General features: G+C 38.7%; 1 protein-coding gene across 1 annotated transcript in view; it reads left to right on the forward strand.

The window, feature by feature from the left end:
* DNAH11 (dynein axonemal heavy chain 11) overlaps nt 1-12831 on the forward strand; it is a 306796-nt gene that overhangs the window by 258735 nt on the left and 35230 nt on the right. Inside the window, exons 67-71 of the mRNA XM_036864125.1 lie at nt 3052-3222; nt 6247-6369; nt 9934-10127; nt 11294-11442; nt 12292-12419. Of these exons, the coding sequence (XP_036720020.1) occupies nt 3052-3222; nt 6247-6369; nt 9934-10127; nt 11294-11442; nt 12292-12419 (765 nt within the window). The remainder of the gene's footprint in view (nt 1-3051; nt 3223-6246; nt 6370-9933; nt 10128-11293; nt 11443-12291; nt 12420-12831) is intronic.

A 12831-nucleotide genomic window follows, 5' to 3' on the forward strand; every position in this document is an offset into this window, starting at 1 on the left:
ACAGAATTCATTGTATTTCTATATATGAGGAACAAACAATTGAAAAATAAAAGTAATACCTCAATACTATTTACAATAGCTTCCAAAATCTTGGAACTCTTAGGGATAATTTTAGCAAAACAAATACAAATCTGCATACTAAAAGCTACAAAACATGGTTAAGAAAATTAAAGGAGGTCTAACGAAATGGTGAGAGAGACCATGTTTATGGCTTGGAACAGTCAATATTATTAAGATTTCAGTTCTCTCCAAATTAATCTACAGTTTTAATTCAGTCTTAATCAAAATCCAAGAAGCCTTTTTTTGTTGAAATTGGCAAACTGATTCTAAAATTTGTGTCGAAATGCAAAGGATTTAAAAATAACTAAATAATGAAAAAGAAGAACAAATTTGGAAGACTTAGAGTACATGATTTCGAGACTTATTACACTGATCAATGGCACAGAATAGACAGTCCAGAAGCAGACCGACAAATGTATGGTCAACTGATTTTTTGCAGTGAATGCCAAGACAATTCAATGAGGAGGGGACAGTTTTTACAACAAGTGGTGCTGGGACGACTGGATATCCACTTGGAATAAAATGAACCTCAGCCACTACATTACTCTATATACAAAATGAGCTCAAAATGAATAAGCTAAACTATAAAATTTCTAGGAGAACAATAGAAGAAACTGTTTTTGGGCTTTGGGTTAGGCAAAGATTTATTCTTAGGATGCCAGAGAAAGAAAAAAATTGATAAATTGAACCTTATCAAATTAAAAATTTATCGTCTTGAAAAGACATAAAGAAGATGAAAAGACAAGCCATAGACCAGTAAGTTATTTCCAATACACATATTTAACAAATAACTTATATCAGGATAGAAAACTCAATAGTAAGACAACGCAATTAAAAAAATAGAAAGGTTTGTGCATGTATACTAAGACATAAGTACTGCCCCTAAGCACATTTTTAAGATGCTCAGCAGTCATCAGAGAAATGCAAAGTAAAAGCAGAATGACGTATTACTGTATACCCAATAGAATGGCTAAAATTTTACAAGACTGTCAGTAACAAGTGTTAGCACCGATGTGGTACTGCACCTCTTTCATGTTGCTGGTGGGGATGCAAAGTGTTAAAACCATTTTGGAAAACAATTTGTTAGTTTCTCATAAAGTTATACATACGCTTACAAAATGATCCTAAAATTTTTACTCTAAGTATTTACCCGAAGGAAATGCAAACATATGTCCACTCAAAAACAAAGTACTACAAGTACATACTTATATGATCCTAAAATGAATCTGGTGTGACAGAAACATTCAGCAGTGGGCAGGGGTAGGTATCATGGTGGGAATGGATTGCAGAGAGGCACATGAGAACTTCTGGGGGGGGTGACACGAATAGAACGTTTCTACATTTTGATTGCAGTGATTGTTACGGAAGTATATACATTTGTTAAAACTCGAGCTGTATACTTAATGGTGCATTTTATTTTTTGTAAATTAAAATTTGATTTTAAAATGTAAATATTAAATGAGTACTTTGTTAATACCTTCTTACCAATATTTACTATATGTCTGTCATTGTAGGGTTTTACTTTCAGTCAAATATACATAATTCAAGGCCAGTCAGTCTGTGGTCTTAGGTCCCTGTCCACCAGTCAAAAAATTTAATATTTTATGTTATATCTGTTTATAGATATAGATATTTGGATATATTTACCTATGTATTTAAATATATATAGATATATGTAAAAATCTATTCAGCCCCATTGTTACCAAGGCATACGATGGAGTAAGAAAGAAATATTGAGTGATTTTAAAAGGAAAAAGATAATCAAAGGGGATCACAAAAGTACATGGGTGGAATAATAGAAACAAAAAGATAACCTGTTAAAAAATGGGCAAAGAACTTGAATAGACATTTTTCCAAAGAAGACATACAAATGACCAACAAGCATTTGAAAAGATGCTCAACATCACTAATCTTTAGGAAAATGCAAATCAAAATCACAATGAGATACCATTTCACAACTATTAAGATAGCTACAATATTAAAGAAAAGAAAAAGAAAGAAAGAAAATACCGAGTGTTGGCAACTATCTGGAGAAACTGGAACCCTTGTGAACTGTTGGTAGGATTGTAAAATGGTGCAATTACTTTGGAAAACAATATGACAGTTCTTTTAAAAAAATTGCCATACGATTCAGCAATTCCACTTCTAGACATATACCCAAAAGAATTGAAATATGGTCTCAAAGAGATGTTTGTACACCCATGTTCATAGCATTATTCACGACAGACAAAAGGTGGAAGCAAACCAAATGTCCATCACTGGATGAACAGGTAAATAAAATGTTGTACATACACACAATGGAATATTATTTAACCTTAAAAAGGAAGGCTAAATTCTGACACATGCTACAACATAGATGAACGTTGAAGACATTATACTAAGTGAATCAAGCCTGTCACAATAAGACAAATACTATGTAATTCCACTATATTAGGTATCTAGAGCAGTCAAACTTATAGAAACAGAATGTGGAACAGTAATTGCCAAGGGCTGGGGGGAGAGGGAATAGGCAGTTATAATTAAAAGAGTTTTTTAAATGAGTTGTTGTTGAACAGTGTTTCAGTTGTTCAAGAAGAAAACATTTTGGAGATTGGTTGTACCACAATGTGAAAATACTTAATACTACTTAACGGTACACTTAAAACTATTAAGACAGTAAATTTACACTTTGGGTATTTTACCACAATTAAAAATAAAAATATAACTTTTTTAAAAGCGCATGGGTAGAAGAAGAGAGGACAGTGCAATTCAATTGGTTAAGGAGGAAATGTGGGTAGATTTTATGAAATAATGTTAAAAATAATAGTAATGGCAGCAAACTTTCAATGAGCACTTACCATGTGCCGGAAGCTGTTCTAAGAGCTCATAGAGTCCTTGTAAAAACCCGTCCTGTTCTCTCTCCCCATAGATAAACTGTAGCCTGTGTGCCTGAGACTAGCTAGACCTCCAGCCACCAGTTGTCACCCTTTAACGGTCACTTGTATTCCCCAGGCTTTCAACACGCTGTTCCACAGAGCCATCGAGCAGGCTGACAAGGTGGAGGACACGCCGGGACGCATCTCAGTCCTGACCGAGAGCATCACCCACGCCATCTTCCTCTACACCAGCCAGGCGCTGTTTGAGAAGGACAAACTCACCTTCCTGTCCCAGATGGCTTTTCAGGTAAGGAAATCAGTCACTCAAAAGCAGCCCCAGAACCAAAGTCACGCATCTCTGTTTATTATGTACTGCTGCTGAAGGGAAGTTTTTTTGGAAGCTCTTCGCAGCATGAGGAGAGTTTCCATTTCCCAGAGGGAACTTGGGCATATGACAACCTGCTAGTAGGTCAGGGTGCATCGGTTTGGGTGGGTTTGCGCTTTGGGCAGCCACATCAGCTGTCATCCTGAAAAACAGGTCAATGAGACATTGGCCTCACCTTCCCAGGTCCTGTACACACCTCCCAGGTACTACCGGGGAGTTCCTTGGAGAGAATCTCAAGCTCAGCTTTCCAGATCTGAGTGCTCCTAGGAGACTTTCAGAGCCCCTTTAAAAAACAGTGAATGGGTGAAGGGAGCTCCACATTTCACACTCCTACCTTCAGTGAGACCGACTACCCTTTTACTCTTTTTGATGTGGACTTCTGCAATAGGTCCTGTTTAAATAAAAGTGCCCGTGATGAGAAAGAAACATTGAGGACCACATTCCTAGATGAAATAAGAATGTGGTCCTTTTATTAGTTCATTTACTGTATAACTTTTTCTATCAGTTCAAATCCTGATGAAAGATGTCATTTCTTTTGTGTCCTCCCAAGTGCCTTGCTCAAAGAAGGCATTTTAAAATACCTGCTGTTCAGGGAGATCAGCTCGGTGCCTTGTGACCACCTAGAAGAGTGGGATAGGGAGGGTGGGAGGGAGACGCAAGAGGGAGGGGATATGGGGATATATGTATGCATATAGCTGATTCACTTTGTTATAAAGCAGAAACTAACACAACATTGTAAAGCAATTATATGCCAATAAAGATGTTAAAAAAATAAATATAATGAAATAAAATACCTGCTGTTAATAGTGATAAATTATCACTTCTTTCAATACTTTTGGTATTAATAGATTCCTTTGGCTTAAAAAAGTAATATATGGGTGTAATCATTTTATAATGTATGTGATAAACAGGAGTAATGCATTACAAAACGAAATATTTCTTTTTAATTTTCTCCCAATTTTATTGAGATATAATTGACACATAACGTATTATGTGTTCAATGTAATGATCTTATATATGTATATGTTATGAAATGATTACCCAATAAGTCTAGTTAACATTCGTCACCATATATAGTTACATTTTTTTTTCCATGATGAGAACTTTTAAGATTTACTCTTTTAGCAACTTTCGAATATACAATACAGTAGTGTTAACTATAGTCACCATGCTGTACATTACATCCCAGGACTTATGTTATAACTGAAAGTTTATACCTTTTGACTAGCTTCATCCATTTCTACACCCCTCAGCACCCACCTCTGACAACCAACAGTTTGTTCTCTGTATCTGTGATTCTGTTTTTTAAGATTCCACATAAAAGTGAGATTATACAGTGTTTATCTTTCTCTGTGTGACTTTTTTCCTTAGCATAATGCCCTAAAGGTCCATCCTTATTGTTGCAAATGACAGGATTTCCTTCTTTTTATGGCTGAATAATATCCCATTGTATATATGTGTGTACATATATATGCATTATACACACACACGCACACACACACACATATATATACCACATTTTCTTCATCTGTTCATCCATATATGGACACTTAGGTTGTTTTTATGTCTTGGCTATTGTAAATAATGCTGCAATGAACATAGTACAGATATCTTTTTGAGACAGTGATTTCATTTCCTATGAATATACACCCAGAAGTAGAACTGCTGGATTCTGTAATAGTTGTAGTTTTAATTTTTTGAGGAACCTCCATACAATTTTCCATAGTAGCTACACCAATTTACATTCCCACCAACAGTGTACACATCCTCACCAGCATTTGTCATCTCTTGTCTTTTTGCTAATAGCCATCCTAACAGGTGTGAGGTGATATCTCATGTGGTTTTGATTTGCATTTCCCTGATGATTAGTGATGTTGAGCACTTTTTCATGTATCTGTCAGCCATTTGTATGCCTTCTTTGGTAGAATGCCTATTCAGTGCCTCTGCCCATTTTTAAATCAGATTGTTTGTGGGTTTTGCTGAAATTTTTGTGTTTATACATATTATTCATGAACAGTAATGGACCAGGGATGATAAAACATGACATGCATACACATGCGTGCACATCTATTTAAAACTTCTTTTTAGAATATCTAGATAATTTATAATCTATCTGAAATACTGACAGTCTACATAAATCAAAGCTTCATATATATGTGGACAATTTCTTGTTTGTTGAAATAAATCAAATTGAATTAAGAAAAATTATCCAATAAAATAATATTTTGATACATGTTACCACCCATAATGCATTTTGAAAATATCTAGAATTTTTAAATAGCACAAACCTCAAACATTTTACCTGCTTAATTTTATAAGGTGTTACAGTTTTTATGAGGAAATTAGAAATATTTCATTTGTGCCCTCCACTCAAGTGTTCTGTGGACTCCTTAACAGTTCTGTAACCAAAATGTCTAAAGTTTCAGTTCGTGATGTGTTTGTTTAGTTGTATCTGTATTACAACAATTTCCAGTTTTTCTCAACATAATCTCACATATAGGAAAAATCTTTTATACATCTTGCAGTTTATTGGATATAATTTCTGTACCAGGACTAACTTACAATACTAGTTTTATCTTTTGTTTAGTAATTCAATCCATAGTCATCTGAAGCTTTCTCAATTTGTATAACAAGTTTCAAGACAAGTTTGATCTAACAGTAGAAGGCTAAATATGAAAGCATATTTCAAATATGCTGCTAATAGGCACAGGTATTAAAATTGAAATAAACCAGGCTTCGTAATTATTTGCTATTAGATTTCCAATCAAGACTTTGAGATCATGAGCATAATCTAAGATTCCTTATTTCAACTACAGAACAGATATATATCTATAGGAATTCTCAGAAGACTTACTTCTGCCTGTTCAATCATATCTATCAAGTAGTGACTGCTTCCTTGATTTTGATGCAAGCCAAATGACCTTTTCAATTTTGTGTACTCTCAAGATTTTGCTGAGAAAGAAAGAGATAGATCCTCTTGAATTGGATTTCCTGCTTCGGTTCACAGTTGAATATGCGTACGTGAGTCCTGTTGACTTCCTAACTAATCAGTCATGGAGCGCTATTAAGGTATGTTAGGAACATGATTTTTCAATTGCTAAATCTTGTTTCAAATCTCTGTTCTCTAAAATGTAGAAATGTAGTTTAAAAAATACAGGTGATATACACCATTTCAGTTGTAGATATATGCTATCTTTAATTTTTTGAAGAACTTCCCGTACTCTTTTCCATAGTGGCTGCACCAATTTACATTTCCACAAACACCTACTAGTTTCCCTTTTCTTATTTGGAAGTAAAGGAACTTGTGACCTATTTATGGATGGGAAAGTTGTTAATAAATATGTATAATGTATAGGAGCTTTGGTTAAAGTCGAGGAATATATTGGGTTGGCCAAAAGGTTCATTCATTTTTTTCCGTAAATGGCTCTAGTAGCACTTAGTTGTCTTTAACTTCATTCAAAAACATTTTGTTAGATTGTATGTGACAGCTGTCATATCAGCGTGCATTTAAAAAAGAAGACTTATCGGGCTTCCCTGGTGGCACAGTGGTTAAGAATCTGCCTGCCAGTGCAGGAGACACGGGTTCGAGCCCTGGTCCCGGAAGATCCCACATGCTGCAGAGCTACTAAGCCCATGCGCCACAACTACTGGGCCTGCGCTCTAGAGCCCGTGAACCACAACTACTGAAGCCTGCATGCCTAGAGCCCGTGCTCCGCAACAAGAGAAGCCACCGCAACGAGAAGCCCGCACACCGCAACGAAGAGTAGCTCCCGCTCACCGCAACTAGAGAAAGTCCGCGCGCAGCAACGAAGACCCAACAAAGCCAAAAAGAAATTAATTAATTAAATAAATAATTAATTTTTCAAAAAAGACTTATCAGAATTGGTGAATTTGGGGCTTCCCTGGTGGTGCAGTGGTTGAGAATCCGCCTGCCAATGCAGGAGACACGGGTTCGAGCCCTGGTCTGGGAAGATCCCACATGCCAGGGAGCAACTAAGCCCGTGCGCCACAACTACTGAGCCTGCACTCTGGAGCCCGCAAGCCACAACTACTGAGCCTGCCTGCCACAACTACTGAATCCCGCGCGCCTAGAGCCCGTGCTCCGCAACAAGAGAAGCCACTGCAATGAGAAGCTTGCGCACCACAACAAAGAGTAGCTCTTGCTTGCCACAACAAAAGAAAGCCTGCGTGCAGCAATGAAGACCCAACAAAGCCAAAAAGAAATTAATTAATTTTTAAAAATTGAATTTTTGTGTAGCCATTTTAATATTAAAGATGGAAGAAAAAAAGCAACATTTTCAGCATATTATGCTTTATTATTTCAAGAAAGGTAAAAATGCAACCGAAATGAAAAAAAAAAGATTTGTGCAGTGTATGGAGAAGGTACTGTGACTGATCGAACGTGTCAAAAGTGTTTTGCAAAGTTTCGTGCTGGAGATTTCTCGCTGGACGATGCTCCACAGTCGGGTGGACCAGTTGAAGTTGATAGCGATCAAATCGAGACGTTAACTGAGAACAATCAACATTATACCACGTGGGAGGTAGCCGACATACTCAGAATATCCAAATCAAGCACTGAAAGTCATTTGCCCCTGCTTGGTTATGTTAATTGCTTTAATGTTTGGGTTCTACATAAGTTAAGCAAAAAAAAAAACCTTCTTGACTGTACTTCCCCAAGCGATTCTCTACTTAAACGTAATGAAAATGTTCCGTTTTTAAAACAAATTGTGACGGGCAATGAAAAGTGGATACTGTACAGTAATGCGGAATGGAAGAGATCGTGGGGCAAGTGAAATGAACCACCACCAACCACACCAAAGGCCAGTCTTCCTTCATCCAAAGAAGGTGATGTTGTGTATATGGTGGGATCGGAAGGGAGTGTCTTCTATTATGAGATCCTTCCAGAAAACCAAACGATTAATTCCAACAGGTACTGCTCCCAGTTAGACCAACTGAAAGCAGCACTCGATGAAAAGCATCCAGAATTAGTCAACAGGAAACGCATAATCTTCCATCAGGATAACGCAAGACTGCATGTTTCTCTGATGACCAGGCAAAAACTGTTACAGCTTGGCTGGGAAGTTCTGATTCATCAGCCGTATTCACCAGACATTGCACCTTCAGATTTCCATGTTTACAAAATTCTCTTAACGGAAAAATTTTCAATTCCCTGGGAGACTATAAAAGGCACCTGGAACGGTTCTTTGTTCAAAAAGGTAAAAGTTTTGGGAAGATGGAATTATGAAGTTGCCTGAAAAATGGCAGAAGGTAATAGAACAAAAGGGTGAATACGTTGTTCAACAAAGTTCTTGGGGAAAATGAAAAATGTGTCTTTTATTTTTACTTAAAAAACAAAGGCACTTTTTGGTCAACCCAATGAATAATCTTTTTTCAGTTGACCTGAATCTAGTTTCTTTATTTTGTTTTCTTTTTTATAATATTTCTCTGCTTTTTCAAAATAGTTTTGTTAATTTATACAGCAGTATAGTAATTTACTATCATTGTAAAATGTTTAAGCAGAGCAGAATGCTGTAGAGGAAAAAGTGGTAGTATTCTTCAATCCCAATCATCAATCCTTATTCCATTTTTCTGTTAGAAGATCCTATTATTAAAAGTTTATTCTCTGAGGCTCTGGAATTCCTCAGAGATACTCATCATAGGCTAAGTTTCACCCTACTCTTTTTTCTAAAGCAGAAACATTTCTATGTATTAAAAATAAATGTTATTCCTTATTTTTAGTGTGTTTAGATTTTTTAAATATTTGTTTGTTTGTTTGTTTGTTTGTCTGCGTGGGCTCTCTGCTGCAGCGCACCGGCTTCTCTCTAGTTGTGGCATGCGGGTTTTCTCTTCTCAAGTTGTGGCGCGCGGGCTCTAGAACACGTGGGCTCTGTAGTTTGCGGTAAGCAGGCTCAGTTGCCCCGTGGCATGTAGGATCTTAGTTCCCCGACCAGGGGTTGAACCCGCGTCCCCTGCATTGGAAGGCGGAATCTTTACCACTGGACCACTAGGGAAGTCCCCTAGGTTTTATTTTTTAATAGAAATTTTAATTAGACTATTACTTTAGAATTATAAGTTCAAGTTCAGTTGTGTATCAGTCAGGCTCTCGGCAGAAAACAAATGGCACATGAAAGTGTGATTTTTAAGAAAAGTTGAACAAAGAGTGTATTTTTATAGTATGGGAGTAAATATGAGGGGACAAACCAGGGATGGGGATGGAAAAAGGTGGAAAAGGGGCAGTTACTGAAACTACTGAGAAATGAAGTTATGGGAGAGAGCCTACCTTTGGAACTGTGGCATTCTGTAAAGAAACATAGCCACTGCCAAACTATGCCACCACAGGAAAGAGCTGGGGAAGAAATACCCTCTCCTCTCTTCTCCAACCCTCTTGCCACTGCTTCCTATTGGGTTCCACTGGTTGGAACCCAACCAGGCCAGAGAACCAGGGAGCTTTGTTCAAGTCATCCTTAGCAATCACCCTCTTTGCAGGGCAGGAAAGGGTACAGAGTAGATCTAGAGAGGAAACGAACACTATCCAGCACAAATTACTTACACAGGGTTTGATACATTCATCTTTATCTCAAACTCTAAGCTGTCATACACCACATTCCCATCTGTTCCCCTGCTGTATTACAGGCAGTAGCCCTCATGGAAGAGTTCCAAGGCCTAGACCGAGATGTGCAAGGATCAGCCAAGCAGTGGAGGAAGTGGGCAGAATCCGAGTGTCCAGAAAAAGAAAAGTTACCACAGGAATGGAAGAAGAAAAGTTTAATACAGAAGCTGATTATTTTGAGAGCAGTGCGCCCTGACAGAATGACATATGCTCTCAGGTGGGTGCAGTTAGCACTTTGGGAAATGCAAGTTAACCTAGAGGACACTTGGTCTTAAGGATTAGACGTATCTGGTGGAGGCATTTATGGTTCATGTTCATGAAAAGTGATTCTGCAGACATTTTTACATTGCAATCACTACTTTTGTTCAAATCTGCTAAACATGGAACGGTGTGCTAGTCTGTCGGCAGACTGAGCGTATTCTTCCTGAAAAGCTTAATTCTGAAATCAATAGGGGAAACAGGGAACCTGTGGAAATATTCTAGGAAGAGAGCTGGCAGAGTTCAGAGGCCAGGAACATGCATTATCCAAGTGTGATTCCCATTGTTTTTATTTAGAGCAGCCCTTTGGCTCCAAAGATTTTGCACATCGAACAAAAAATGAATGCCTTTCGTGGATTCACTCATAGTCCTATAACTTTACAAGCAACAGGATTTAAAAGCAGAAATGCCTGTCTACATCTTGGTTTAAGTGTCCCTTTCCTTTGCCCTTTTGGCTTCTAAATGGTAATATGGTGCTTAATTCTAATTTGAATTCAACAAAGAGTTCTCAGGTTCCTTCCCTAGCAGCTGCTTTTTCCTCAGCAGCATTCACTTGCCTCAGGTTTTTTCCTTTGTTTTGTCTATTCAGCCAATTTTCCCTTTGCAGAAGCCCCTGCCACACCCTACTTTACAAGTTAATTCTGTTTAGTAGTCCTTACTTTCTCCTAAATCTGATGCTGCTGGCAAATAATCCCTGCTTAATTGAGCTTCCCTGTGTTAGAAACACCCCAAAAAGCATTTGTATATTCATGAGAAGCCCAACAGGCTGGAAAATTGCGCTGTGGCAAATCTAGTGAACTGTTAATAAGTAACGGGGGCTCTGGTAGGGGATTTGGGGGATACAAAGCCATAGGCAGGCAGCTGATGGTTCTCAGAGGAGAGTCTCAGTAGCCCCCCAAAATCGAATGTAGGCTTCTGATTTTCAGAGCTTCTAAAGCAGAGAGGGATTTCACGGACTCAACTGCGTAAATCTAGTTTGGATTCATACTGTCATTCTTACAAAACATCTCGTGTCATAAACATAGTTTGCTTCCTTCCCGTGCCTGTGGTTTAAGCTGATTCAAGCTGTGACACTTTTCAAGGTCAGAAGCACTGATCCTGTCTTTGGCATGATTCTTTTTACAGGAATTTCGTGGAGGAAAAACTGGGTGCAAAGTATGTGGAGAGAACCAGACTGGACTTAGTTAAAGCATTTGAAGAAAGCAGCCCAGCCACCCCAATATTCTTCATCCTCTCCCCAGGGGTAGATGCCCTCAAAGACCTAGAGATCCTTGGTGAGTGGACGGACGGGAGGCTGGCCATTCAGCCCTGCCTCTCACCCATCGCCAACGCAGCCTTCCTTTCAGCTCATAGTTATCTTAGTTGCTTTTTTTTTCGTTCTCATTTGTTGGAGATTGAGTGTATGGAAAATGTAAGGTTAATAACACTGTAGTCTGGAGAAATGTTTAAATGGAACATTCCTCTGGTTGGCATAATGCAAGTTTCTTTTGTACTGTTCTCCACCTTTTGACTAGATGAGGGCCAGAGGGCAATTTTCTCCATGCTCTTGTAATCTTGTGCCCCCTGTGACTAAATAATGGTCATTAGAGCAAGTCTATTTGATTGTGAAAGGCACTGTCGCTTTGTGCTTTGGATTACTATTCCCCACGACCTGCACGGAGAATTCCAGGTTAATAGAGCTGTGACCTGACTGTGCTGGATTCAAGCACAGCTTCACAAGGTGAGGGGCTCCTGCATTTACCCAATGAGCCAATCCGGTCAAAAAATGATGTGATATCTACCCCATGTTGCTCCTTTATATGAGGGCAATGCGTTGCTACTCCTGCAAGAGTTTGTAAAGCTCGGTAACAATGCTTGCCATCTATCAAAATGTCAAAAGCTTTATTACCACAAAACCAGAGGAACTGGTTTCCATAGGTTTTGCAAATGCTTGTGAGGAGGCAGCTGCTGAGAGCTTGAAATGATGCTTGTTGAAACGACAGAGGTTTAGTTCGGATTCTTCAGGAAAGTGACCTGGAAGGTGGCAGTAGTAACCACAGATGGACGTCGGACCACAGGATTTCAAACTCTTCTCACCTCGCCTTGGTTCACTTTTCCTTTCGCCATGTTGTGTCCTCCCACAGGCAAAAGACTTGGGTTTACAACTGACTCCGGAAAATTGCACAATGTGTCTTTAGGACAAGGTCAGGAGATGGTGGCAGAAATGGCCCTGGAGAAAGCTTCCAGAGGAGGACACTGGGTCATACTCCAAGTGAGTAATTAGGTTTTCCTGAAAACACTGGGAGTGAACATGGACGGGCGGTGCAGAGCACCCCTGCCCAGCGGGAATGAGCCTTTCACACAGCACACGGTGATCTGCTGGTGGGGGGCACGGGGTTCTCTCAGCAGTAATGACACCTCCAAGGGTGACAAGGAGCTCTGCTGACAAGGATGACTACCATTTTTTGAGGGATTGTCTAGCGATTGTGTTTTAAAATTTTAAATATTACAGGGAGCCCCATCGTTCTCCTGACTTACGGATATCTGGAACACTCCAATAGTGCTTGAGGACACACTGGCTTGTATGGAATACCAAGACCGTTGTCATAATATCTCTCATTTGCATGTGGCCTTAAAGTTGACAGAGTGTTTTTACATATCTCATTATGTCACGTAACTCTGAC

Source organism: Balaenoptera musculus, chromosome 9 (assembly GCF_009873245.2).
Source record: "Balaenoptera musculus isolate JJ_BM4_2016_0621 chromosome 9, mBalMus1.pri.v3, whole genome shotgun sequence".
NCBI lineage: Eukaryota > Metazoa > Chordata > Mammalia > Artiodactyla > Balaenopteridae > Balaenoptera > Balaenoptera musculus.